Below are 25,017 nucleotides of genomic sequence, written 5' to 3'. Positions count from 1 at the left end.
GCAATACAATTCAAACACCTGCACAACACACACACTCACTCAGCCCATGGGACCGTTCACCTAACCCAAGGTTCATAAAGCTTTCCACACAGCAGAAGACTGCTATACGGATCCGCCTTCAAGTCGCCCAACCCGCGTTACTGTCACATTCGTTTTGGCTCCGCCTAGAGGATACAGCTCCGCCTCTGAAAATTGTACGGTCAGACAGCTGATCCTGAGCGGACTCGTGTCTGATTCGCATACGCGGACGCGACAAACTAAACCGGTGCGCGCCGCCTAGAGTTATAGGCTCCGCCTACGCGCGCTGAGCCGACCAATGTCTGCACCCGCAGACGTGGACGCGCCTACTAGCGTGTACGTGCATGAGCCAAGATCTCTGGACTTTCTTTGCTGGAACACGAACGTAAGTATAGATTTATTGATTTATTGCTACATTCGCAGTAAAGATCAGCCTTTGTGTTTCCATCATCATTTATGTATGATTGTAATGACGTTGTTTGATATTAGGACTAGCAGTAAAACTTTATATTCTGTAAAAAAAGGCTTTTATTTCCAGCGCCGCCTCCCAGAATGCTTTGCATGGGGACGTGCGTCTGACGTCACGTATTCAGAAAATTCGAAATGGCTGCACGCGGGAGGTGAGGCCCGAGCGAAGAAAAGTGGAAAAGAGTGTTATTCGTCAAAAAACCCACACAACGACGGTCATTTTTTCGCCGTGCTATTGTAAAATTGTCTTTTATCTGTGTTTTGTGAAGCCGGTGAGTAACGTTCAATACAGTTAACTTAGGCTATCTTTTGTTAGACGCTGTGAATGTGTGTAGGTTACATGCTACGATATTCCACATATTTCCAACTGGTTGAAACGAAAGCGTATTACTTTATTGTCAGTGTTGTTTAGGCCCAGGTCGCGATTACTTCGTTATAACAACGTAACGTTAACAGAGTGGAAACAGCCGTTCTTTGCTATTAATATGAGTGTGTATTATTTCTTTCTTTGTTCTTTAGTGGAGCTCGAGATCCTGTTTACTGTGGACTAGCTGTGTGTGACGCCATGTTGTTTTTGTTTCCATTACAAAAAAAAAGGTATGTCTATGTGTTTTTTGGCATAGTTAATTGTAGAAAAAAATATAAAATGAGGTGATGTGAGTGGGAAAAATTGCTGCACATATTAAGGATCCTTTTTCTTGATCTATATTTTTGTTATTTGCTGATGTATATATTTTATATGCTGTTTTTTATTTAATTAATTTATTAGAGACTATTTTATGCTTTATTTACCTTTTTTTATTATTATTATTTTATTTACTATTATTATTATTATTTCCACATGTAAGCATAAATAATTGATCATATTAGTACATTGTTTGATTGCTTTTCTTAATGCATTCCATAATTTAATTCCACATACTGATACAATGAAGGTCTTAAGTGTTGTACGTGCGTACAAATGTTTTAAATTACATTTCTCTCTAAGATGATTTTTCTCCTCTTTTTTTGAGAAGAATTGTTGTATATTCTTGGGTAGCAGGTTATAGTTTGCTTTGTTTATAATTTTAGCTGTTTGCAAATTCACTATGTCGTGGAATTTCAGTATCTTTGATTCAATAAATAAAGGATTTGTGTGTTCTCTATATCCAACATTATATTATTCTAACTGATCTTTTTTGTAACACCGTTAATGAATGAAGTGTACTTTTGTAATTATTTCCCCATATTTCTACACAATAACTCAGATATGTAACACTTGTGAACAGTAGAGAATATGAAGTGATTTTTTGTCTAGAACATGTTTTGCTTTATTCATTATTGACGTGTTTCTTGCTACTTTATGTTGTATATTTTTTACTTGAGATTTCCAGTTCAATTTATCATCAATCATTATACCTAGAAATTTGGTTTCATTTACTCTTTCCATTTCTATTCCGTCTATTTGTATTTGTGTTTGACTTTCTCTTCTACTGTTACCAAATAGCATTATTTTAGTTTTACTGAGATTCAAAGATAGTCTGTTTTTGTCAAACCATCTTTTTAATTTGTTAATTTCTTCTGTTATTATTTGTATTATCTTCTGTGTGTTCTCTCCTGAACAAAACGCTGTTGTATCATCCGCAAATAATACTAACTTTAAATCTTTTGTAACTTTACAAATGTCATTTATCTGGACATTGAATAATTTAGGTCCTATATTGATCCCTGAGGTACACCACAGGATATATTTAGCGTTGTAGACGAAACCACCACATTTATATTAAAGATATGGTTAACATTCTTAGTGCTAAAGATATTCCCCTCTCCTTGTATCCCTTCTCCCAGCTCCACCGTCTCGCCGAGTGCCAGCAAGAGTCATGAGTACTTGTCAACTCGACTCCTCAACTGGAGATAACTTTCTAGGTAAAGACTGATCTCCAAGATAATATCTCAGCATCCAGTAACCATGGTTAACAGATCACAACCATTTAATACCAATTCATCTCCCTTAGCACCTCACCATGGGGAAGGATGTATTCATATGCCTTCACCAGCACCTGCATTAAACATGCAGAGAGTTACACAAGGTAGGGACTGATCTCTGTATACACTACACCCATAATTACAAACCCTACTTTACGATTGAGCTGACGTTCTGACTATTATGACCTGTACTTTTACCTTTCTTATAGTTCTTACCACCTTGGGGCACCATTCAGGTAAAATCTCAGCTCATCTTACTTGCTTATTTGTATACACTAACACCTGTGCATGCTTTTGTCCACGTTGTTCCTTTGACGATGAATAAATACCCCTTTTCTTTCTTTCTACATTAAGGGTGCCTTTTCATCTGATTAAATTTATAATGAACAGGGATATTGCGGTTGTCCCAAGTGGATGGTATGATGATAGGATGGTTTTCTGGCCCAGCTATAAAAACACCGACAGAATTGAAAGGGCAGCTTTAAATGAGGAGCAGCATGAGCCAAACTGGCCAAGATTTGACGTTTCTGTTGTCCGAACTTGTGGTATGCAAATTCATAATCTTCTTGTTTAAAAATAACGTCATAGTTGCTTCTCTTTATGCTTGGAATAACCTATTGTGTCTATATTCTGACCAGGTCTCTTGTAAGAGAGAGACCTGATTTATCATCATCAATAATAATAATATTCTGTTCAGCTCTACAGCTAATTTGAAACTCATGTTCATTTTAACATATTCAATTTTAGACAACTACAAAGACGCATTAAAAATAATGCAACAATATGGAAAGGGCTGCGACACCTCAGACCTGCAATCTGAGGCAGAGAACGAGGAGCTGCCAGAAAAAAGGAACAGGAAGCCAGTGTAAGTGTGTTCCGTCTTGTTTTTGTCATGTTTCTACAGTAATAGGAAGGTTATTTCCGGTAGCATTCAAAAATAGACCAGAGATGCTTGTACTATATGTATATTTGGCAATTTTGGTATTGCAATAATCCTAATGATATGGTTACCCAACAGCCATCGTCTCGGGGACTCAGATGATAGCGAAGAAGACCCGGGAAATAGTGACCTCACATCTCTGGGGTTGGCAAGCCAATTGCACAGGCAGAGTAAGGAATAATCTCTTAACATCGAAAACAACAAAACCACCAAAAGATATGGTTAACATTCTTAGTGCTAAAGATATTCCCCTCTCCTTGTATCCCTTCTCCCAGCTCCACCGTCTCGCCGAGTGCCAGCAAGAGTCATGAGTACTTGTCAACTTGACTCCTCAACTGGAGATAACTTTCTAGGTAAAGATGGATCTCTGAAATAATATCTCAGCATCCAGTAATCATGGTTAACAGATCACAACAATTTAATACCAATGTATCTCCCTTAGCACCTCACCATGGGGAAGGACGCATTCATATGCCTTCACCAGCACCTGCATTAAACATGCAGAGAGTTACACAAGGTAGGGACTGATCTCTGAAATATTAGTGTATAGATAGGCCCCTTGGGTATTACCAGTCATGGTTAACTGATGGCTCTCTCACAATGCCCACCTCACTAGGAACGGCAGTCCCTCCTCGACTCCCTCCACCCCCCTCACCAGCAGCCCTCAACATGTGGCAGACAGAGGAGCCTGGATCCAGCCTGGCCTACAGGCCAACATGGCGAGGGGGAAGAATGGCCGACAACATTTCCTGCTCTGGTGAGCAATAACTGACAAATACCGGATGGTTATTCTGTGCCACAAATTTTGGAAAAAATTCAAATTCACAAGCAATCACATATTTTCTTCAAATTTGTCAATAACTTTTGTCATTAACTAAGGTCAATAGCTAATGTCAGGATTATGAGTAATGAGGATAAACACTGAAACATGTTAATTTTATACTGCTGTTTGTCAACAGCCCCTGAGGTAATCCAGATCCTTAGCCTGCTGGAAACTATTAAGCACAACCAAGACCAGCTGATTGCGAAGGTAAACTTCTTAAGCCTTGAATAGGTCAATAATTCATAATGACATTGATTTTGATTCATTATTATTTTTTAAAGAAAGAAACAGCCTACATGGCAGCTTTGTGTGATTAGAGTAAACATTACTACATTTTCTTGTTACATTTCACCTGTTTGCTCTTTAAATACCACTTTTAATGTTTTTTATTTATTTCGATCCTATTTTTTTAAAAATGTGCCCTGGGGCCGTTAAAAAATGACCTGCAGGCCGCAAATGGCCCCCGGGCCGCACTTTGGACACCCCTGGCCTACACGAATACAAACATAGAATGATAGTACAAATATAAAAAGAAAACAATGTCAACCTCCCAAAGCTGGCTTATGGATATTTATTTATGTCCCCCACCCCCAACCCCCCGCCGCCGTCATCCAACAGAGCCAAACAAGTACTCTGATCAAGGAACCAAATAACGATATTGTTTAAACATTTTGGATGTCTTGCACACCTGTACCCTGATCACAAATTCATAGTTTACGCACCTTATTTTAACCACCTCCAGTAACTTTAAGTCATGTTTTTTTTTTCAAATGTAATCTCCTTAATACCTATCATATATTTTGTATTGTGTAAGCATACTTGGCTTTGGATGCTTCCTACCATAAACATAAACGTATCTGTCTTGTAATCTTGTTTGATTACAGGTGCTGTGAGTAAAAATGTGTTGACTTTTTAAATATATATTATATATATTTACTTTATAGAGTGAATTGACCATTTTCTGTTTCTGCCTATTGACAATATTGTTAGTTTAAAAATACAAGGCAATGCATATGTAAGCATATATTGCTGTAGTAGGGCTTAGTGAATTTTTTAGTTTCCTATTTTATCCTACAGCAAGAACAGAAGGGATTTTGAAAATAAGATAAAGGGGTCCAAAACGGCCAGATGAGCCAGGGTTTTTATGAGTCCGTTGCTGGTCCGTGGCGGGAGGTTAGGCTTTGATCTTGGGTGCGGAGCGGATGCAGCGCGCCGTCACGGCGCACCCGCCGCGGAAATAAGGCTTTGATCATGCATTCAGCGCGCCGCCACGGCGGATCCGCTACCTGCCGCCGTGGCGGATACGTTCCTGAGTGCAAATGGACGCCGATGCTGGTCCGTTTTGCGGTTCCATTCCGGAAAGCGCGATACCTGCGCGGGGGATCCGCCGCGGAGTGTTTTTGCTGTGTGGGTTATATATTTAACAAAAGTTACGTACGTGACACGCACGTACGGGCAAACGATCAAATGTTTGGAAGCGTGCGGGTGGGACCTGATATTCAGCTGGGAATGACTTCAACAGTAAATAAACACAAGACATATATATACTCTATTAGCCACAACACAACCAGGCTTATATTTAATATGCCACAAATTAATCCCGCATAAAAGCACATAGGTGTTTGTTATGCTAGCTCCTAGCTCCTAGCTACTAGCTCGAGCTAGTTATAGCAAGCGATCAAATGTTTGGAAGCGCAGCTATGTACTCAGGGTATCGCGTCTGTGTATCCAAATCAAAGTCCTCCTGGTTAGAGTCTCTGTTGTCCGAGTTCTTCGATCTTGACTGCATCTTTTGGGAATGTAAACAATGAAACACCGGCTGTGTTGTGTTGCTGACTTCCCTCGCAAAATATCCCCTTCGCACCGACAACTTTCTTCTTTGCTTGCTCAGCTTCTTTCTCCATAATGCAATGAACAAATTGCAACAGATTCACCAACACAGATGTCCAGAATACTGTGGAATAATGAGATGAAAACAGAGCTATTTCGTATTGGCTTCAATGGGGAAGCCATACCTCTGTTAAACTGGCTACGTCACGCGCATACGTCATCATACCGCGACGTTTTCAAGCGGAAGTGTGGTGGGAAATTTAAAATTGCACTTTATAAGTTAACCCGGCCGTATTGGCATGTGTTGCAATGTTAAGATTTCATCATTGATATTGTGGATAATGCATATGTTTAAGAGTTATTTCTTTATTCATAATCATGTTTGAATCAGCTCATATTTTTCCATGTATACTCTGTATACCAGTTTCTCTTTGTCTTCAGATTGCCTGTTTAGACAGGGTCGTAAACCATCAGGAATGTGAACACAACCCCCAAGTCTCTCTTCTTATCAGTGTTGAGAGGAGGGGGGGGAATGCCAGATCAACTTGGGCTACGCATTTGTACGTGTTGTTCGAGGCTGGTCTCTATTCTCAAATATTTGACAATAAATTACAAAATACCTATACTGTGCTTGGTGGTACCTTTGAGATCAGTTTATATGTCATCTAAGGAACTTGGGACTGACCAGCGTTTTACATCCCACTTGGAGGAACATCTGGTCAAACGCAACAATTTGGGGGCTTTGTCCGAGATGACACGCTGACAATTGGACCTTCTCTTGCAATCTTCTGGACAGACTCACATGGCCAAAACATAATTCAAGGTAAGCAGAACCTTTCTTTTTAGATAAAATCTGCATTAGGGGTCTGTCCTGAGGTCTGTAAGTCAAACACAGAATTGTACCCCAGACACAGAGTGGTGATTTTGATTGATTGATTGCATTTTGATAGATTGGTTGCATTTTGCCGTAGCCACCATTGCATAAAAGTTGTGAATACCACTCACGTCATTGTGTCAAGATTACCGTGACGGGCTGCTTCACTGACGAGTAAGCAAATAGTAACGGGTTAGAGTTAGAGGCTCTAGCTGCGTATTGTACGATAAATTGCACGGGTTAGAGTTAGAGGCCCTAGCTGCGTATTGTACGATAAATTGCACGGGTTAGAGTTAGAGGCTCTAGCTGCGTATTGTACGATAAATTGCATGGGTTAGAGTTAGAGGCTCTAGCTGCGTATTGTACGATAAATTGCACGGGTTAGAGTTAGAGGCTCTAGCTGCGTATTGTATGATAAAAGTACGGGGTTAAAGGCCGCCGTATGGTTCAGGGGTTTGAGGCCCCTGAAAAAAAAATGGACACAATGGCCAAGGAGTGTGACAGACAAGAATGTGATGGCGGCTGGGGAAAATGTGATTAGTCATTACTTTGTAATGATCAATTGAATGGACGGTTGTCGAATAGAGAACGTTCCTTGAAAGGGTTAAGAGGGAGTTTACAATACTCGAAAAGTTGTGAACTCAAACGTCTGGTAAAATAAAAAATAAAATAAAAAAGTAACTGGAAGTTTTATGGTAAAGTGAAACGCAGAGAGAGAGTGCTTACGTGTGCGTGTGTGTGTGTGTGTGCGTAGGGCCGTAGGCACTTGCTTGTGTGTGCGTGAGTGCTTACACGTGCATGTGTGTGTGTGTGTGCTGGATGCGCGTGATCATGTGTGTGTGTGTGTGTGCGCTGGTGAAAATGGAACACTCAGGGAGAGAATTTAAGAGTTTGGCGTATGATAAAAGTAAACGGGGATTACGTGGAAAAACGAAATGCAACAAAAGAACCGATGATTAATGACAGAATTGACTGATTGTTTTTTTGTCTGCCGCGCATGCGTAAGACAATTCAAACGACCCGCCCAGAGTTTGACTAAGCCACCGCCCTATGACGTAAAGCCGGAGGCGTCTTTATACCCACTTTTGACAGTCACAGAAGGAGCCCTGGTGGTCGAAACAGAAACAAAGCTCTCTGGTTCACCCCCTACTCCTGTGACAAATGAGGGCGGTGCTCACACAGCCTCTCTAAGATTGAACCCTTCTCCAAAACTAACGCTGTCTCCTGAGTGTAAATCACCTCTGGTGCCTAAGCCCCAAAATAACATCCACCCAGCGGAAAACCTCCCGAATATGCCTAATCTTACTAGACAGCAGATAATGCATGAGTCAACGCAAAACTCCTCACTTTACACGCCAGACCATTTTGTTGCCATAAACAAATGCCCTCCCCCAGTAGATGACAGTCTCTCACGTGCACATCAGACATTCTTGAACAACACACAACAGAGCCAGACTTTGTGGTCTCCTGTAACTGTTAATGGCTCAATGGAAGGCTACATTGACCAACACCCACATGAACCACATGCATACAACACACGCTTAAAAAAAAAGCTGGAGGGACACGCATATCCACTTTTTCCTGATAATAGCGGCAGATTTCAATATAAGCCTTTTGCTGTGGCAGACATGCAAGCCATTGTTGACAAACTTCCACCTGTGTCTGAAGGTGGGAGTCTTTGGCTCAACACATTAGACAAGCTAACAGCAGGATACACTCTCTCCGTAGCAGACTTTAGAAGCATTTTGTATCGTTGTGTTTCCACACAAGATGGCAAAAATACAGAACAACAAGCAGGATTAATGGCTGAATCTTCGACCTCACCGATAACACCATACGTTACAAACATAGCTACTGCTATGCGCAGTCTCTTTCCTCAAGATGAGGATGATAAGGTTAATGACAGAGCAGCAAGGAAGCAACTCCTTAATTTACAGATCCCTGAAGATAAAAGGTCAAAAGAACTAATTAGTAAAAAATCAGCTAGGGATATTCAGCACTGGGTGACCTTGCTTCTGAGTTCCAACAGGTGGAGGAAAGAATCCTCAACAGACGTGCGACCAGACGGTTGGACTCGGGTGGTGGACAACACAGTGCTTCAAAGCCAGTCCGGGGTGGAAACTGTTTCGGCTGTGACCAGCCTGGTCACTGGAGTCGTGACTGTCTGAACATTTTCGAACAGGAAAGGTTCCGTAGTGCCAACAAACGAACACAAAAGCGTGGCAAAGGACGCCCACCGCAGGAGCCCCAGCAGGAGATACAGACTGGCCCCCTGCTGGACATGAGTGTCAACGACAATGTTATCAGTTCGTGATTGACACTGGCGCCACCCATTCGATTCTGAATGCAGAGGGACCAAAGAAACTGTGTGCTTCCTCTTTAAAGGTCAAAGGCTTCGCTGGGGTCACAAGAAGGTTACCTGTCACCAAACCACTTCCGGTTCAGATTGCTGGACCTCCTTTACAGACTGTACCCTGACATTCAAATCGCACAGAAGGAACATTCCTGGTGTTACCTGACGGCTCAACCACCAAGCTGCGACACCACTACCAAGGCTCCTACCACAGCCTGAAACAACAGGAATGGCTGACATCCAACTGCTCTAACAGTGAAAACCCTGACTGGCTGAGATGCTTCCGTGTGTTCTGCCACCCGACTCGCCATATGTTATGATCACCAGTTAGACACTCATACCAGGAGAACTTTGACTCCTTTGTATATTTATATATGTTGGAACTCGAGGTGTGGTTGCTCATGTTGACCTATCTTTGAAACAACTAGCATGGTATAAGATGGACACAATTGTGTCCCACATTGTTCACTTGCTCTCTGTCTCGCCTACAAAACCAAAGAACTTAGGTGCAATGATAAGACACGGCGTAGCTGCCAAACATTACACCGACACCCAAATACCACATTTTCAATTGTTTAGGTTTAGCACATAGTTGTGTTAAACACATAACTATGGGCTGCACTTTAGACACCTGTAGGCTACGAGGAGCTAGCAGCTACACAACAGCTGAGCTAAAACGACACATTACACATTTAAGCATATCAAATAATTATAGTTGCTCATTACATACACAAAGTTGCCATGGCAGAAGTCTGATAGAAAGTATTCAGTAACAAACGTGTCCGCATCATTCGACTTTCTACAACATGAGCTTGACTTAATCAATTATTGGGGCCACCAGGTGTGGTAAAATTTCAAAATACTATTGATAAAGCATCCGCCATACGGGTAGTATTTTTCTAGTATTTGTGACAATATAAAATATAAGCATATTTAGTGGAGTTTGAGTTATTTGTGATATTGCTAAGGGGTCCCCTACCCTAAAAACACCCCCCAGTGGACCACAGAGGCTAAAGAGACCCCCCAGTGGACCACAGAGGCTAAAGAGACTATCATTGACCTCAAACATGACTTGTCCTCCGCTACTTGACTATTAGCTGACCTTTTTCTTAGATGTTTCTGAAAGTGATAGTATGACTAACACAGTCCTTTTTCAGAAACAGAAGGGGGTGAGTGAGGGTGGATACAGACTCCTTGGAACAAAATCGACAATAATCCGATTCTGACACATTCCATAGTTTTAACATTTTTCCCGTGGGTAAGAAGTTATAACTACATTTTAATTTGAAAATAACGATTTTACACATCGATAGTAGTTAAGTAGATCAAATTTAGAATAGGGAGGAGGTGAGGGTGAACCATGTATAGTCTTTGATTTCACTGATATGATCAATACGGTACAAGGGAAAAGGTACGTACTGACTTGTGTTGACAATCACAGTGGTTGGCCGGAAGCAACAACAACCTCAAAAGAGGATGCAATATCAGTAATTAAATGACTTGTGAATGACCTAGTACCCCGACATGGTCTCCCCAAAAAGATTAGGTCAGACAACGGCAACCATTTAAAAAAAATACTCACTTAGCCTTGGTCGAAAAGGCTTTCGGACTAGAACACAGGTTTGGGGTACCATCCTGAGTCCCAAGGTAAGGTTGAAAGGATGGACCAGAATATTAAAAACTAATTGGCTAAAATCTGTGCACAGACCAAATTTAATTGGATTGACATGTTGCAATTAGCGTTAATGATCATTCGAAGGTCCGTGAATAAAACTGTTTTACCGCCCTTTGAGTTGTTCACCCTATGAGCTGCATACAGGTCAGCCCAGGACCAGCAGCCGCCATGGAAAGAGGACTCAGCGTAAAACCAAAATGGTATTTTACACAAAAAATGCAGAATTTGTGTGCCAGTTCTTCTGTACAGATACGAGGATGACAGCCCGCCACTCCAGATTCCCTTCCGCCCGCTGAGAGGGTCAAGATCTAGGTCATCAAACGCAAGTGGACGGAGCCCAGGTGGACTGGTCCCTTCAAGGTCGTGGAACGGACGTCTCACGCCCTTCGACTAGCTGGTAAAGGGGACACCTGGTACCACCTCTCCCTCTGCACTCCTGCTGAAGAACCTGACAGATCACCAGCGGATGTCATTGCTGACATAGCCACTACATCTGCCCCACTCGACCCCCTAGCAGCGCCTTTTGAGCCTGAGGCATCTGAAGAAGAACGGGAGCAGAAAACGACTCATTTTTAGTGTGTGTGTTAACGAGGTAACACACATAAGGGGTGATTGTGCTAGTAACCTCTCCCCCTCTAGGTCATAGAAGAGCGAGGCTTTAATTACACACACATAATCCTACAGCCCAGAAGACGACGCTGAGAGAGAGATTTTCTACCTATATTACTCTTTTTAACTTCTATATTGTATATCCTTATTTGAGACCAGCCTTTATACTCGAAGTTATCCAATTTCTCTTGCTTGTTTTCAGCATAACTACATGTGTCGTTACATTAAGTGAAAAGTTTGATGTTTATCCCCGTTTTGTTACCTAAATTACTCTGATATTGATAGACGAAAGGCAGGATGTTACACCCGGTAGTGTTCCCTGACGGACTGGTGCTTGGGCGTGTTCTACTGTTTTTGTGTCTCAGTTAATCCTTCCTGACGACAGTGACTGACAAGTGTCTAAGAACAAACAGCGGACTTTAAATAGACTGGGTCAAAGGGGATAGCAAGACTTATTTTTTGACCTGTGCAGTGTGATTAATTACGGGGGACACAATAGCTATTACCGTGGTAATAACCTCTATATTTGTTACGACTCAACCCTGAACCATTGGTGTCGGATGCAGACAACATACTATGGTAAGTGGTGCCCATCGTCCCTTTTATGTTGTTTTGGGGGTTGACCTGACTGATACAGACTCTAAAGGAATTATTAAAATTAATGTCCTTGAGAGGGCGTTAACTACCTCTACACCCTCTGTAGCACCTAAAGTACCACCCCACCTTGGTGGTGTTTCAAAGGCTCTCACATCTGTGCGTGCTAATGACATCACCACCGAAGGCCTGGTAACTTTGACCTTAGGAGCGGGTAAAGGTAAAACTGTGGCTCAGGTGGATGCCAAAACCTGGGTGACTGTGTTGCTTGGTCCGCTGGACGTCCTTTTCCCCACACTTACCCCGCCCCTTTTAAGTTGACTGACATAAATGGATCAAACTGTCTTATTTCCTTGTTCTCCGAACCCACGCCACCAGGGTGCGATTTGTTGGCTAGTGTGTACCCTCCTGTTGACAATTCCACCCGACCTCTTCCATTTGTGGCCCAAAAGCTGAATTACACGTGTTTTCAATTCAAAGGACCCTCTTCGTCCCCCAACAAATTGGGTGACATTAACCCTTCCTGGTGCACCACACTGATAGATGGCTCAAGGATAGGCCCTTGGGCGCGAGCTGACTTATTCTGGTATTGTGGGGAGCACAGATTGTACATTAGAATCCCAACGTTATCCGTAGGGCTTTGTGCTATGGTTAGACTGGTGACCCCACTCACCCTAGTGGGTACCAAATTAACTCCCCTTGTAACTCCTGTCTCAGCGGCCTCTCTAACTTCTCGCCGACGCCGCCATGTTTTATCTCGGAGGAGTGTAAAGGGCTCCTTTGTTCTGATGAGAAACCCTGATGGTGTTTACTTTGATGCAATTGGACAACCAAGAGGGGTCCCCTCACAACACAAATTGTGGTGTGAATCCTGTGCAGGTTTCGAGAACCTTCCTATCATTGGTGCTATTTTCCCTGTGACTGCTACTAAAAATGTAGAACGCATTAACTATGTTTTTTATAATCTGTTGAGACTGACCAACCTGACTCGTGACGCCGTTGAGGGACTTGCTGAACAACTTGCCCCGACCTCCCTCATGGCCATCCAGAACCGCATAGCCCTTGACCGCATCCTAGCCAAGGAAGAAGGTGTGTGTGCAATGTTTGGTGACCAATGCTGTACCTTCATTCCTAACAACACTGCCCCCGATGGCTCAGTTCAGAGGGCCTTTGAGGGCCTCCAGGCCCTGTCTAAGGAACTTACTGAAGTTTCAGGGGTCCCTGACCCCTTTAAAGATTGGCTCCAAAGCACATTTGGCAGGTGGACTGACCTAATTAAGTCTGTCCTGGTCTCCATTAGAGTTTTCTTGGCCGTCATAACCTCATGCGGATGCTTTATTGCCCCTTGTGCTAGGTCTCTATGCACCCGCATCATTGTTAGAGCTGTCAAAGGTCAACCCCACCCTGGTTCTGGGCTTGCTATGTCACTGAAGGGGGTCAAGCATAGTGGTGACTTTCAGGGACTGTTAGTTTCTTTCCCTGACAATGACGACATTGACGTTGACTCCCTCCTTCTCTCTCCCATGTAACTATGGTTTGATTGTTTATCGATAGCTTGCTCGAAAACCAAAACTGCACCTACTTTAATGTAGGGCGTGCTTTAGAGGTGTTGCTCTCGTAGGAGAGATCTTTTGGATACGATCTGAAGGGGGATTGTGGATAATGCATATGTTTAAGAGTTATTTCTTTATTCATAATCATGTTTGAATCAGCTCATATTTTTCCATGTATACTCTGTATACCAGTTTCTCTTTGTCTTCAGATTGCCTGTTTAGACAGGGTTGTAAACCATCAGGAATGTGAACACAACCCCCAAGTCTCTCTTCTTATCAGTGTTGAGAGGAGGAGGGGGGGCGGGGGGGGGAGATGGGGGCTTTCTTTGTGTGAAAAAGAGTTGCTTTTTCCTTTGGAATGCCAGATCAACTTGGGCTACGCATTTGTATGTGTTGTTCGAGGCTGGTCTCTATTCTCAAATATTTTACAATAAATTACAAAATACCTATACTGTGCTTGGTGGTACCTTTGAGATCAGTTTATATGTCATCTAAGGAACTTGGGACTGACCAGCGTTTTACATCCCACTTGGAGGAACATCTGGTCAAACGCAACAATATATAAACTATCAGACTGCGTGGTCGGTAGTAGTGGGTTTCAGTAGGCATTTAAACTTTTGACTGCCAATACTTGCATACTGTACCACTTACAAATCTGATGTCAGCAGTCTCACCACCCATACAAGCAATGTATGTGTAATGTATTATCTCATATATGAACATATTTTTCATTGACACATAATGTGTGAATTTTAGCCAACAGTATTTTATTTAGGTAGGTAACACAGTATTGTGTTAGCGAACAGTATTGTTAGCTAACGCACACACTTTGTACCTGACCAAACTCAAAAGTAGGCTAATGTTTTTTTGTATATAGTTTCCTGTGCATTTCAAACATTGTCCTTTTTTAATGTGTTTTCATTGTAAAGTAACATGGCTGCTAGGGGCCAGCAAGGATCCCTGTGGACCTTGCCCGACATCCAGGACGGATGAGATGAGGTGATCGGAGGCCTTGACTTAAAATCCAAATACACCTCATCTGGCTCCAAATACACCTCATCTGGCTCCTCCACATCGAGAGGAGCCAGATGAGGTGGTTCGGCATCTGGTCAGGATGCCACTCGAACGCCTCCCTAGGGAGGTGTTTAGGGCACGTCCGACCGGTAGGAGACCACGGGGAAGACCCAGGACATGTTGGGAAGACTATGTCTCCCGGCTGGACTGGGAACGCCTAGGGATCCCCCGGGAAGAGCTGGACGAAGTGGCTGGGGAGAGGGAAGTCTGGGCTTCCCTGCTTAGGCAGCTGCCCCAGCGACCCGACCTCGGATAAGAGGAAGAAGATGGATGGATGGATAGATCTTGTAGTATCAAATCAATCTAACCACTTTAGTATCAACTATTTACTGATGTGATACTTGGTATCGTTATTTTGGATATTTCTATGTATTCACTCAACTCTGGTAATGGCCAAGATGTTTATCTTTTTTTAGCATGGCTAAAAAATGTATCAAATTTCAATTTTGGCTTCTCGCGATCATAAAAACATTCTAATCATACAAAAATAGTTTTGGGTTTAGACCAATACTATTTTTGTATGTATTTTTTCCTGATCTTGTAACGGTGAAACGGATGAGTCAGTGTGTGAGTGGAAACAAGACCACGTCTACTATACTTTTCTGATCACCATTGTTGCTACTTTTTGTTTGACTGGGAAATTAAAATACATTTGAGTAAAATGCTGTCATTCTGAGGAGAAAGAACATTTGTTTGGAAAAATATTGTGTCCGGAACCACTCATTCATCCCCGAAACACTCAACCGCCTTGTCCTAAACTAAACAATGTCGAGATGGCCACTTAAAACACTGACTAAACTAGGAAACTAAAGCTAGCAAAAACAATCCATACTCCCACGACACATGTCATTTGTTTGTGTTGTGAACGACATCATCGATGTAAGATCAATGCACAAACAGGACAGCAGTCACAACTTAAGAGGATCTCTTTTTTTTACAGCTTCAAATCCTTTCCTTACTCGCAAAGCTCAGAACAGCAGCACATTTCCCCCCCTCCACCATAACAGAACTGTGCGCTCCAATTGGTCTGACTGTGCTAACAAAATAAAGGTTTCAAAAATGTTTACCTTTCATAATGTATTTAATAGGGGTGTGCATCTCTACCTTAAATGGCGATCCGATATGAATCTCGATTCACTAAAAATACTTTTTAAAACATTACAATTCGATGCAGATGTGAACTTTGCATGGTAAGAAGAAAATTAGATGTATCATGTATCTTGTCAGAAGGGCATTCAAATGGACTATTTGGTTTGTCTTAGAAGACGTTTCGCCACTCATCCGAGTAGGCTTCGTCAGTTTGTGCTCATACACTTAGATTGGTCAGATCTAGTGCAGCGGCTGGTGCAAAACCCCCAAATATTTATACTCCAAAAACGAGTCGGGTGTGCCTGGGCAAGGATGGCTTTGCCCTATTGTAGTGAGAAAAACAACTGTTTTCATGCAAACGAGCAATCCAAACTGTCAATCCTAAAGTGTAATTTCCCCTCGTTAGCACTGACGTATTGTGTGGCAGAACGATCACTGTGGATCGACTAATACCAATCTAAAATAGTCTGAATCCCCCACTTAAGCATTCTATTCAGTTGTATGCCTGGCACACATGGCATTCTGGTCACCTTCTGTGACCAAAACGTTTCTAACTCCTGTTAGGGGGTAACCTGTGGTTCACCCCAGCTGGTCGTTTGTGAAAAGTGCATCCACTACCAGAATTAACAAAAACAGAGTGGATGAGGGGGAACAAGACAACTTACGCAAAAGTATTGTCATTCCATATGTATCAGGTCTATCTGAGAAACTCAGAATAATTTTTAACCAGCACAAAATCCCAGTACACTTCAAACCAGGCAACACCTTGAGACAGAGACTATTGTATCCTAACGACTGGACACCCCACACCCACAAAAACAATCTGCTGTATGCCATCCACTGTAATGATGAATGCTCTGATTCATATATTGGAGAAACAAAACAACCACTAAGCCGACACATGGCACAGCATAGACGGGCAAACTCTTCAGGCCAAGACTCAGCTGTCTACCTGCACTTCAGGGAGAAACACCACTCCTTTGAGAATAAAAATTTACAGATTATGGACAGGGAGGACGGATGGTACAATATCTATCCCAAGGTTGAAAAACCATCCTTTAACACATTTTGGTGGTCTGCGACACCACATACAACACTGTCCTTTCAACCATTTCTTTTTTTTTTTTGTCCAGCTACTCAGGCAAATCATATCGTTGATGTAGATGTCCATATTTGTTGTACGGATTTACTTTACATAAGGGAAGTGTGGGATACTTCTCTTGTTGCCTTATTTGTATCTGACTTTATTAAATGGATGTATATTATTTGGCGTAGCCGGACCGCAACAGGAGGGGATAGAAAGAGAAAAAAAGGAAGACAACAACAACAAACGCAACAATAACAACCACAACCACAACAACAACAACAACAGAACAGCATCAGCAAACACTATGTGTAAAAATATGATACAAAAAGTGATAGCAATGAAGCAGTTAATGAAGTAAATATTAGTAACACACAATGGCAATGAACATTCTTACACTACAAATGGAGCAAAACAAATACCAATACAAATATGATGATGAATAATAACAATAATTACCTCTATTATCAACAATACAATTGTTTCAAATGCAACAATACATTTACTGTATGTAATGATAACTTCAATTGCAAAAGAAAGCAGACAAATGGAGGGGAAGAAAGAGAAGCTAAATGTATTAACCTTGTAGATTGTTGTACTAACAATAGGTTAAGCTTTGTCAGTGTGCCGGTGTTCCTAGGGGAACAACATTGATATATGTATGATGAAACGTGATTACATGCATGAGTACAGTATGTGTATATGTATGTTTGTACAGTGAATGTGTGTGTGGATGTATGTACCATGAGTGTGTATGTAGTAGACTACTGTATTTGTGTAAGTATGTGGGAGCGTGGATACCATTGTATGTGGGTACATATGAATGTATTATTGAATGTATGTGTAAATATGTATGTATAATTGTGTATATGTTAGCATTTGTATGTACACTATATTTGTCTCCCAAAGTACGGCCCAAGCCCTTTCTACCATTCCTAAAAGACTCTGCCATTTAGCCTCCAACAAATAACAGGAGTTAGAAACATTCTGGTCATAGAAAGTGACCAAAATACCATTTGTGCCATTTGTTTACAACTGAATGGAATGCTTACGTGGCGGATTCAGACTATTTTGGATTAGTAGTAGTCGATCCACAGCGATCGTTCTGACATACAATACCCCATTGCTATCCATCCTGCATTAATTATTAGCAAATAGAACTATCAACTTCAAGGCAATGCAATCCACAAACTTAAAGAAAAGAAAATAAGATGTGTGAGGTAAAACATGCAAATTATCATTACAACTGTAAATACATGTTCTTTTGTTGATTCTTACCTTAGTTGTATTCTTATTTGTTCTACATTGTTAAATGTTAGAGTATCATATTTGATCAAAAGACTGAAACGCTGAGATATTCACGAACGAACCAAATGACGATAGGTTTGTCTTTATTTGAAGCGTGACAGTGATAAAACATTTACATCTCAACCAAGGCAGAAACAGCTGCAGCTTTGCACAGACTGGGTGTGGTTCTCCTCTCTGCTCTGATGACAATGGAATTTACTTAATTGTGATTGCACTTAAGAGTACAACGAAATGTGTTTTCAATACAAGCTGTCTAAGAGCCGACATTCAAAAGACAGGGACCGCTTGTACGTTAAGGACATTAAAGTGTTAGGTGCTTTCATGTTTCCAACCATCCCAAAAAAGTTGCTAGATTTGTCACTAGTTGCTTTTGAGAAAGAAAATATCAAAGACGAGTTGAAAAGATACTAGATGTAGCGGAAAGTCTGCAAGTTGACAACACTGCAGTGAGGTGCGTGTGAAAAATAAAACCGCAAAGACCCGCCATATGTCGCTTCTAATTGGTTTACATTGCGTAGTACTCTTGTGTTACGTCATCAAAGAAATCTTGCAGGTTTAGAGCGACCATATTTTGTATCAGATCTACAACCAACCGATTCATAACTTTCCAACTGGACACCGACCGATCCATACTACATATATATATCGATCCAGAGGCTCGCCAAACGATGTATTCATATCTTTAATGTTAAAATTGGTTATCAGTTTGTACCGATTCATTTTTACACCCCTAGTATTTAAGCATAATGTATTTGAAGCACATATTAATACATTTACAAAAAATTATTCACTGAAAATATTAGTTAAATTGTCCAGAGACGTATTGCACCAATAAATGTGAACATTTTTGTATTTTTTAAAATTGTAATTATGATAAAAATCACACCGTGGTAATAAATATAACGGACTGAACAACAACACATAACTTCAACTATTTTAACAACCTCCCCTTCATGTCAGACCATGATGACAATGCAATATAAACAATAATACTTTGATTATAAAGAGTATGTGAAAGTGCAACTCTGACCTTGTTTACTTCTCTGACGACTTCCTTAAAGTTTTGTAATCAATTAGAAAGATCAAGCAGCTAAAATACGGCAAACATGGGGAAGTGTGGAGAGATTGTTTTGCATATATTACCCATCATGTACTATAATTGGATTTATATGTGTGTAATTTCAAAATATATATACGTATATATAAGTGTTTTATAATGTCCACAAAGTTCAATGAGCAGGATGTGTGTTATGTGCGACATAGGGTGTAACGGTACACAAAAATTTCGGTTCGGTACGTACCTCGGTTTAGTGGTCACGGTTCGGTTCATTTTTGGTACAGTAAGAAAACAACAAAATATACATTTTTGGTTATTTATTTACCAAATTTGTAAACAATGGCTTTATCATTTTAACATTGGGAACACTATAATAATTATGCCCTCGTTAATCAACAGTAAACTGCCTCAAGTTGTTGTTCTGATTAAGTAAATGACAAAACTTTTCTTCTACATATAAAAAGTGCAACATTAAACAGTTTCAAGTCAACTCATCATGCTTAATTTATTACAGCATTTGGGAAGCCTGTAGTTGATTTTTATTATGCAAATGTTATATTTTTTATCAACATGTGATAGCAGGGACCCTGCCATTCAAAACTAGGCTGCTACATTACTAATGATTACACACACACACACACACACACCGCACAATGAGCTAACACACACACACACACCGCAAAATGAGCTAACGTTACGCTAAAAGCTAATTAGCCTTCACCTCAAGCCAGGACTGCGAGCGAGCTGAGCTGCAGTTTGTTTCTAGAACGTCAACGGGCTCATAGTGATGTTACTAGTAGTTGACTGGGAGGTGTTTATTTTAATTTGGGGAGAGTCCACTGCCTGATGCTCACCTGCTAAACACCTATCTGCTAACCCCACCGCAGAAGCACTGACTACATGCGCTCTGAATACGCACTGCTGATTGGCTGTTACCGCTCTGAATACACACTGCTGATTGGCTGTTACCTCTAAGGTTGTAACCAATCAGATGGTTGTGTGGGTGGGACAATGCTGTGTGCTGTGTAGGAGACAGAGGCAGAAAGCAGAGCAGCTTGTTAAGACTTTAGCTTAGGCGGCTACTTAATATGTTCGTGTGGAAACTCGTTCGGTACGCCTCCAAACCGAACCGGAACCCCCGTACCGAAAAGGGTGTACCGTTACACCCCTAGTGCAACAGTGTGTTGACTTTATTTGTTGGTTATAGTTAATTTATTCCATCAGTGGGGAAAGTTGTTTAGATTGAGTCATATATATTGATGCTGTGCTCTGTCCATTTGTAAATAACGTTGTGGTCGTCAACTAGTGATTCCATTGTCCTCACATTAGGGTGGCAAAATCCAACAAAGTAATTTGCAGGTGTACAGTTTGCGGGCCAGTCTTCTTGTTAAACTTGTGACGTCTCATGTGCCGCATTGAAGACTTTGGCGGGCCGCACTTAGCCCACTAGCCGCAGTTTGGACATCCCAGGTCAATGCAAAACAAAAAACAACTACTGTACCAAACACAGCTGCGGGCGGGGACGAAAGGAATGCAGTCAGTGAGATGGGGCGTGGTAAAGAGATATTCATTTCAGGAGTGTCAAAACAAAAAAAGCGATTCTCGAATGAATCCCTATTCTTATTTGTAATGATTTTTAATTGTGACTGCACTTAAAAGTACAACGGAATGTGTTTTCAATACATATATATATTTTTTTAAAACCCGTCCTGTCCAGCCACTCAGACAAATCATATTGTTGATGTAGAAGATGATCTAATGCAGGGGTCACCAACGCGGTGCCCGCGGGCACCAGGTCGCCCGTAAGGACCAGATGAGTCGCCCGCTGGCCTGTTCTAAAAATAGCTCAAATAGCAGCACTGTAGCGGCGAACAGCTGTCTCGTCAGCTGATGCGCGAGCGCGTAACCGTGCCTGCTTGGCAACCAGCCAAACCCCACTTAATAAAATTATAATTTATTTTAGAGCACATCCACATCCCTATTCACCTAGGCAACCCCAGGAAATGTATATAATTCGGCATTATTATCAGTTTACGTTCACGCGCAGGTCTGCTGGTGCGCGAGCCCGGTAATTAGACAGCTGTGTCAAATCAAGGAGTACAAAAGACGCCAGCGCAGAGTGGCGAAAGGTTTGGTTCATTACAGATAACACAGAGTTGTGCCAAAAGTGTACCAAAACCAAAAGCTGAACGGACAGCCGGTAAGATTGCACTTTATTTCTCTTTGTGGGTGTGGCGCACCTGTTGCGCTGGTGAGATGGGGGTTGGGGGGAGTTGTGTGCATGTAGCGTGCTTAGTCTGGAGGCTAAATACACACGGTGTTTTGTGTAACTGTTGTTTAGTAAGGAAGTGTTGTGATTCTTTGCTTAGTTTGATAAATGTTGGAGCAGTTTGCTTCATCAGGAGGGTGAAGTCGCTCAACTTAAAGTGTTGGATTTAACTGTGTTGGATCATTGGCTGCTAGTGAGGGCATAGAAAGGGGGTATTTTTCTACCAGTAGACAGCGTTTAAGATTGAGTGTTTCACTGCTAAATTAAGAATATATTTATATTGGATATGGAGTTTAAATATGTATCTAAAATAGGTGGTTAATTGGTTAGGTATTTATGTATTTTCATATTGGGTTTTCTGCTGCATTCATCTATTGTTTCTGGTGTTAAATGTATTTTATATGTATCTTGGTGCATTTTTGTTGAGACAATTTATTTAAAATCTGAATTAACTTAAAGGGAAAATATTAATCCATTTTCTTGCACTTGTTTAATTAAGTGTTTAATAGCCTAATAAATAATTGTAAATTATGGGATTGATAATTGATTGATTTTTTACAGCATGTTAATCTTGTGGTGTTTTGTCCTTAAAGGTTTTTCACCTACTAAAGAAGCTAAAGGCTACTAAAGACAGCTAATGACAGCTAAAAAAACTAAAGTCTACTAAAGTCTACTAACACTGCAAAATACTGCTAAAAAGACTAAAGAAGAAAAAAGAAGCTGTTTCTTCGTTGGAAAAACTGTTGCAAACTAAAGGAAAATAAAAGGAAAAAAGTAACTACGATCTGGTCTTTTGAGTGAAATCCAGAAGCCACATTCAGCATTGGTACATCCCTTTAAGTGTGGACAAGCACAGTGAAAAAATCAAAACACTTGACAAGCACTTACCAGTGAGCTGCCTCTATTTTTTAAATGTTATTTATTTACTAGCAAGCTGGTCTCGCTTTGCTCAACATTTTTAATTCTAAGAGAGACAAAACTCAAAAAAATTTTAAAAATCCAAGAAAATATTTTAAAGACTTGGTCTTCACTAACTGACAAAGAAACCGATAACAGATTTGGTGTCCAGTTCAAAGTGTGACATGATTTATTTAAAAATTTGAGAGTTGACTTTTGTATTTTACACGAGTTATTATTTGTACAAACTTGGTGCAAAGTAATTCATGATTTGTTCAAAAATGTTAGTGGCTAGCTAGTTAAAATGGGATATTGTGATTTCACAAGACTGTCTTAAAAGTGATCATTTGAAAATGTTCAATTTGAAAAATGTGCACTTAGAGAAAATATAAAAATAAAGTGTTGCATATTGATATGTATCTGTTTCTATATATATTTATTGTGAGAAATCATTAAGATGATCAGTGTTTCCACAAAGATAAATATCATTAATTATTAATAATAACATAGAGTTAAAGATAAATTGAGCAAATTGGCTATTTCTGGCAATTTATTTAAGTGTGTATCAAACTGGTAGCCCTCCGCATTAATCAGTACCCAAGAAGTAGCTCTTGGTTTCGAAAAGGTTGGTGACCCCTGAGGCATTATTAGCCATTTTGCATGTGTGGTTTAGGAGTTATGTTTATATAACTTTCATATTTAGTATGACAGTTACACTGTCATATTGAATAAAAAAAAACAACTTGTGTCTTTGCAAACCTTACAAAAGATCAATCTTCTAGTAAAACTAACAAAGATGCATGTCTCCAGGCATTATTAGCCATTTTACATGTGTTGTTAAGGAGTTAGGTTTAAATTTATTTTTTTTTGCTGTTTTCGTATTATCTCAGGATTCTAAGAATATTACAGTCATATTGAGTAAAAAACTACTGTTTGTGTTTGCAAGATTTAAAAAAGCATATGTTTCGAGTAAAACTCCCAAGGATGCATTATTTAGGGCATTATTAGCCATTTTCCTTGTGTGGTTTAGGAGTTATGTTTAAATAACTGTCATATTGAGTGTGACAGTATACTGTCATAGTGAGTAAAACCAAATTTTTGTATTTGCAAACCTTACAAAAACAACTGATTCTAGTAAAACTCACACAGATACAATATTACAGGCATTTTTAGACATAATGCATGTTTGGTTTTGGAGTTAAGATTATATATAACCTTTTTATTTAATATGACAGTTATAATGTCATATTGAATAAAAAAAACTAACTTGTGTCTTTGCAAACCTTACAAAATATTTTTTTCTAGTAAAACTAAAAAAGATACATTACTCCAGGCATTATTAGCCATTTTGCATGTGTGGTTTAGGAGTTATGTTTAAATAAATGTCATATTGAGTTTGGCAGTTATACTGTCATTATGAGTAAAACCTAATTTTTGTATTTGTATACCTTACCAAAATACTTGATTCTGGTAAAACTCTCATAGATTCAATATTACAGGCACTTTTAGACGGATTGCATGTTTGGTTTTGGAGTTATGTTTATATAACTTTCATATTTAGTATGACAGTTATACTGTCATATTGAATAAAAACAAACTAACTTGTGTCTTTGCAAACCTTACAAAATATATTTTTTTCTAGTCAAACTAACAAAGATACATGTCTCCAGGCATTATTAGCCATTTTGCATGTGTTGTTTTGAAGTTATGTTTGAATACATTTGTATTGCTTTTTTGGCATTATCTCAGGATTCTAAGAACATTACTGTCATTTTGAGTAAAAAACTACTTTTTTGTGTTTGCAAGATTTAAAAAAGCATATTTTTCGAGTAAAACTCCCAAGGATGCATTATTTCAGGCATTATTAGCCATTTTTCATGTGTGGTTTAGGAGTTATGTTTAAATAACTGTCATATTGAGTGTGACAGTATACTGTCATAGTGAGTAAAACCAAATGTTTGTATTTGCAAACCTTACAAAAACAACTTATTCTAGTAAAACTCACATGGATTCAATTTTACAGGCATTTTTAGACATTTTGCATGTTTGGTTTAGGAATTATTTTGGAATATTTTTTTTTTGGCATTACTTTCTTTTGTCACTAGGTGGCGGGCTTTTTGGGTTGAGCAGTGCAGGGGGGAAGGCATATGTAGTAGCACAGGTGAGCCAAACGAGGAAGGACTCAGGTGTGGGAGCACAAACCGTTCTTACCAACAGCAGACAGCAACAGGCAGGAGAACATATAACACAATATCACTGCAATAATCCCTGGTATGTTTCATTCACCCTGCAATTTCGTTAATAAATATGCATAAACTGGATTTCCGACTGGACCTCACTTCATATACAATGTTTGCTACTGCGTAGGATCACTCCCTCAAACCTGTTGAGTAATGACAATAAATTGGAACATTTGAAGGTGAAGATTGCCATTACAATCAAGTAAGAACGGTGCTCTTCGAGTGAAAAGGACAACAAGAAGAACACCGAAGGACATCAAAAAGCCGCAAGAGGACAAACTGTGCCACGGCCACGCT

At 40.3% G+C, this 25,017-nt stretch overlaps 2 protein-coding genes across 4 annotated transcripts; both read left to right on the top strand.

Moving 5' to 3' along the window:
- Positions 1–185: 185 nt before the first annotated feature.
- On the top strand, positions 186–4,699 carry LOC133664772 (uncharacterized). 3 transcript variants are annotated; one of them, XM_062069674.1, is made up of 11 exons: positions 186–403; positions 1,006–1,083; positions 2,314–2,391; positions 2,481–2,555; positions 2,661–2,687; positions 3,199–3,316; positions 3,470–3,561; positions 3,667–3,744; positions 3,834–3,908; positions 4,008–4,148; positions 4,351–4,699. In XM_062069674.1, exons 3-11 carry the CDS (start codon positions 2,346–2,348, stop codon positions 4,443–4,445), a joined length of 747 nt encoding a protein of 248 aa, XP_061925658.1. In that variant the 5' UTR covers positions 186–403; positions 1,006–1,083; positions 2,314–2,345; the 3' UTR covers positions 4,446–4,699. The 3 variants fall into 3 exon arrangements, with proteins under 3 accessions (XP_061925658.1, XP_061925666.1, XP_061925671.1); XM_062069682.1 differs by lacking the exon at positions 186–403 and adding an exon at positions 425–758; XM_062069687.1 differs by lacking the exons at positions 186–403; positions 1,006–1,083; positions 2,314–2,391; positions 2,481–2,555; positions 2,661–2,687 and adding an exon at positions 2,863–2,996.
- Positions 4,700–6,584: 1,885 nt separating this feature from the next.
- LOC133640367 (uncharacterized) lies at positions 6,585–12,392 on the top strand. Its single transcript, XM_062033750.1, has 2 exons — positions 6,585–11,523; positions 11,586–12,392. Exon 1 carries the CDS (start codon positions 7,878–7,880, stop codon positions 9,084–9,086), a length of 1,209 nt encoding a protein of 402 aa, XP_061889734.1. The 5' UTR covers positions 6,585–7,877; the 3' UTR covers positions 9,087–11,523; positions 11,586–12,392.
- The last annotated feature ends 12,625 nt before the right edge of the window (positions 12,393–25,017 follow it).

This window comes from Entelurus aequoreus, linkage group LG02, assembly GCF_033978785.1.
Source record: "Entelurus aequoreus isolate RoL-2023_Sb linkage group LG02, RoL_Eaeq_v1.1, whole genome shotgun sequence".
In the NCBI taxonomy this organism is placed as follows: domain Eukaryota; kingdom Metazoa; phylum Chordata; class Actinopteri; order Syngnathiformes; family Syngnathidae; genus Entelurus; species Entelurus aequoreus.
This window is presented reverse-complemented; position numbering and strand designations above follow the sequence as displayed.

Bases quoted from the DNA above. Each gene is read 5' to 3' on its own strand.
- LOC133664772 (XM_062069674.1), top strand. From the start codon at position 2,346: ATGAGTACTTGTCAACTCGACTCCTCAACTGGAGATAACTTTCTAG. The intron at 2,392-2,480 runs GTAAAGACTGAT...CATCTCCCTTAG, and splicing joins AACTGGAGATAACTTTCTAG to CACCTCACCATGGGGAAGGA. The intron at 3,562-3,666 runs GTAAGGAATAAT...CCCTTCTCCCAG, and splicing joins AAGCCAATTGCACAGGCAGA to CTCCACCGTCTCGCCGAGTG.
- LOC133640367 (XM_062033750.1), top strand. From the start codon at position 7,878: ATGACAGAATTGACTGATTGTTTTTTTGTCTGCCGCGCATGCGTAAGA.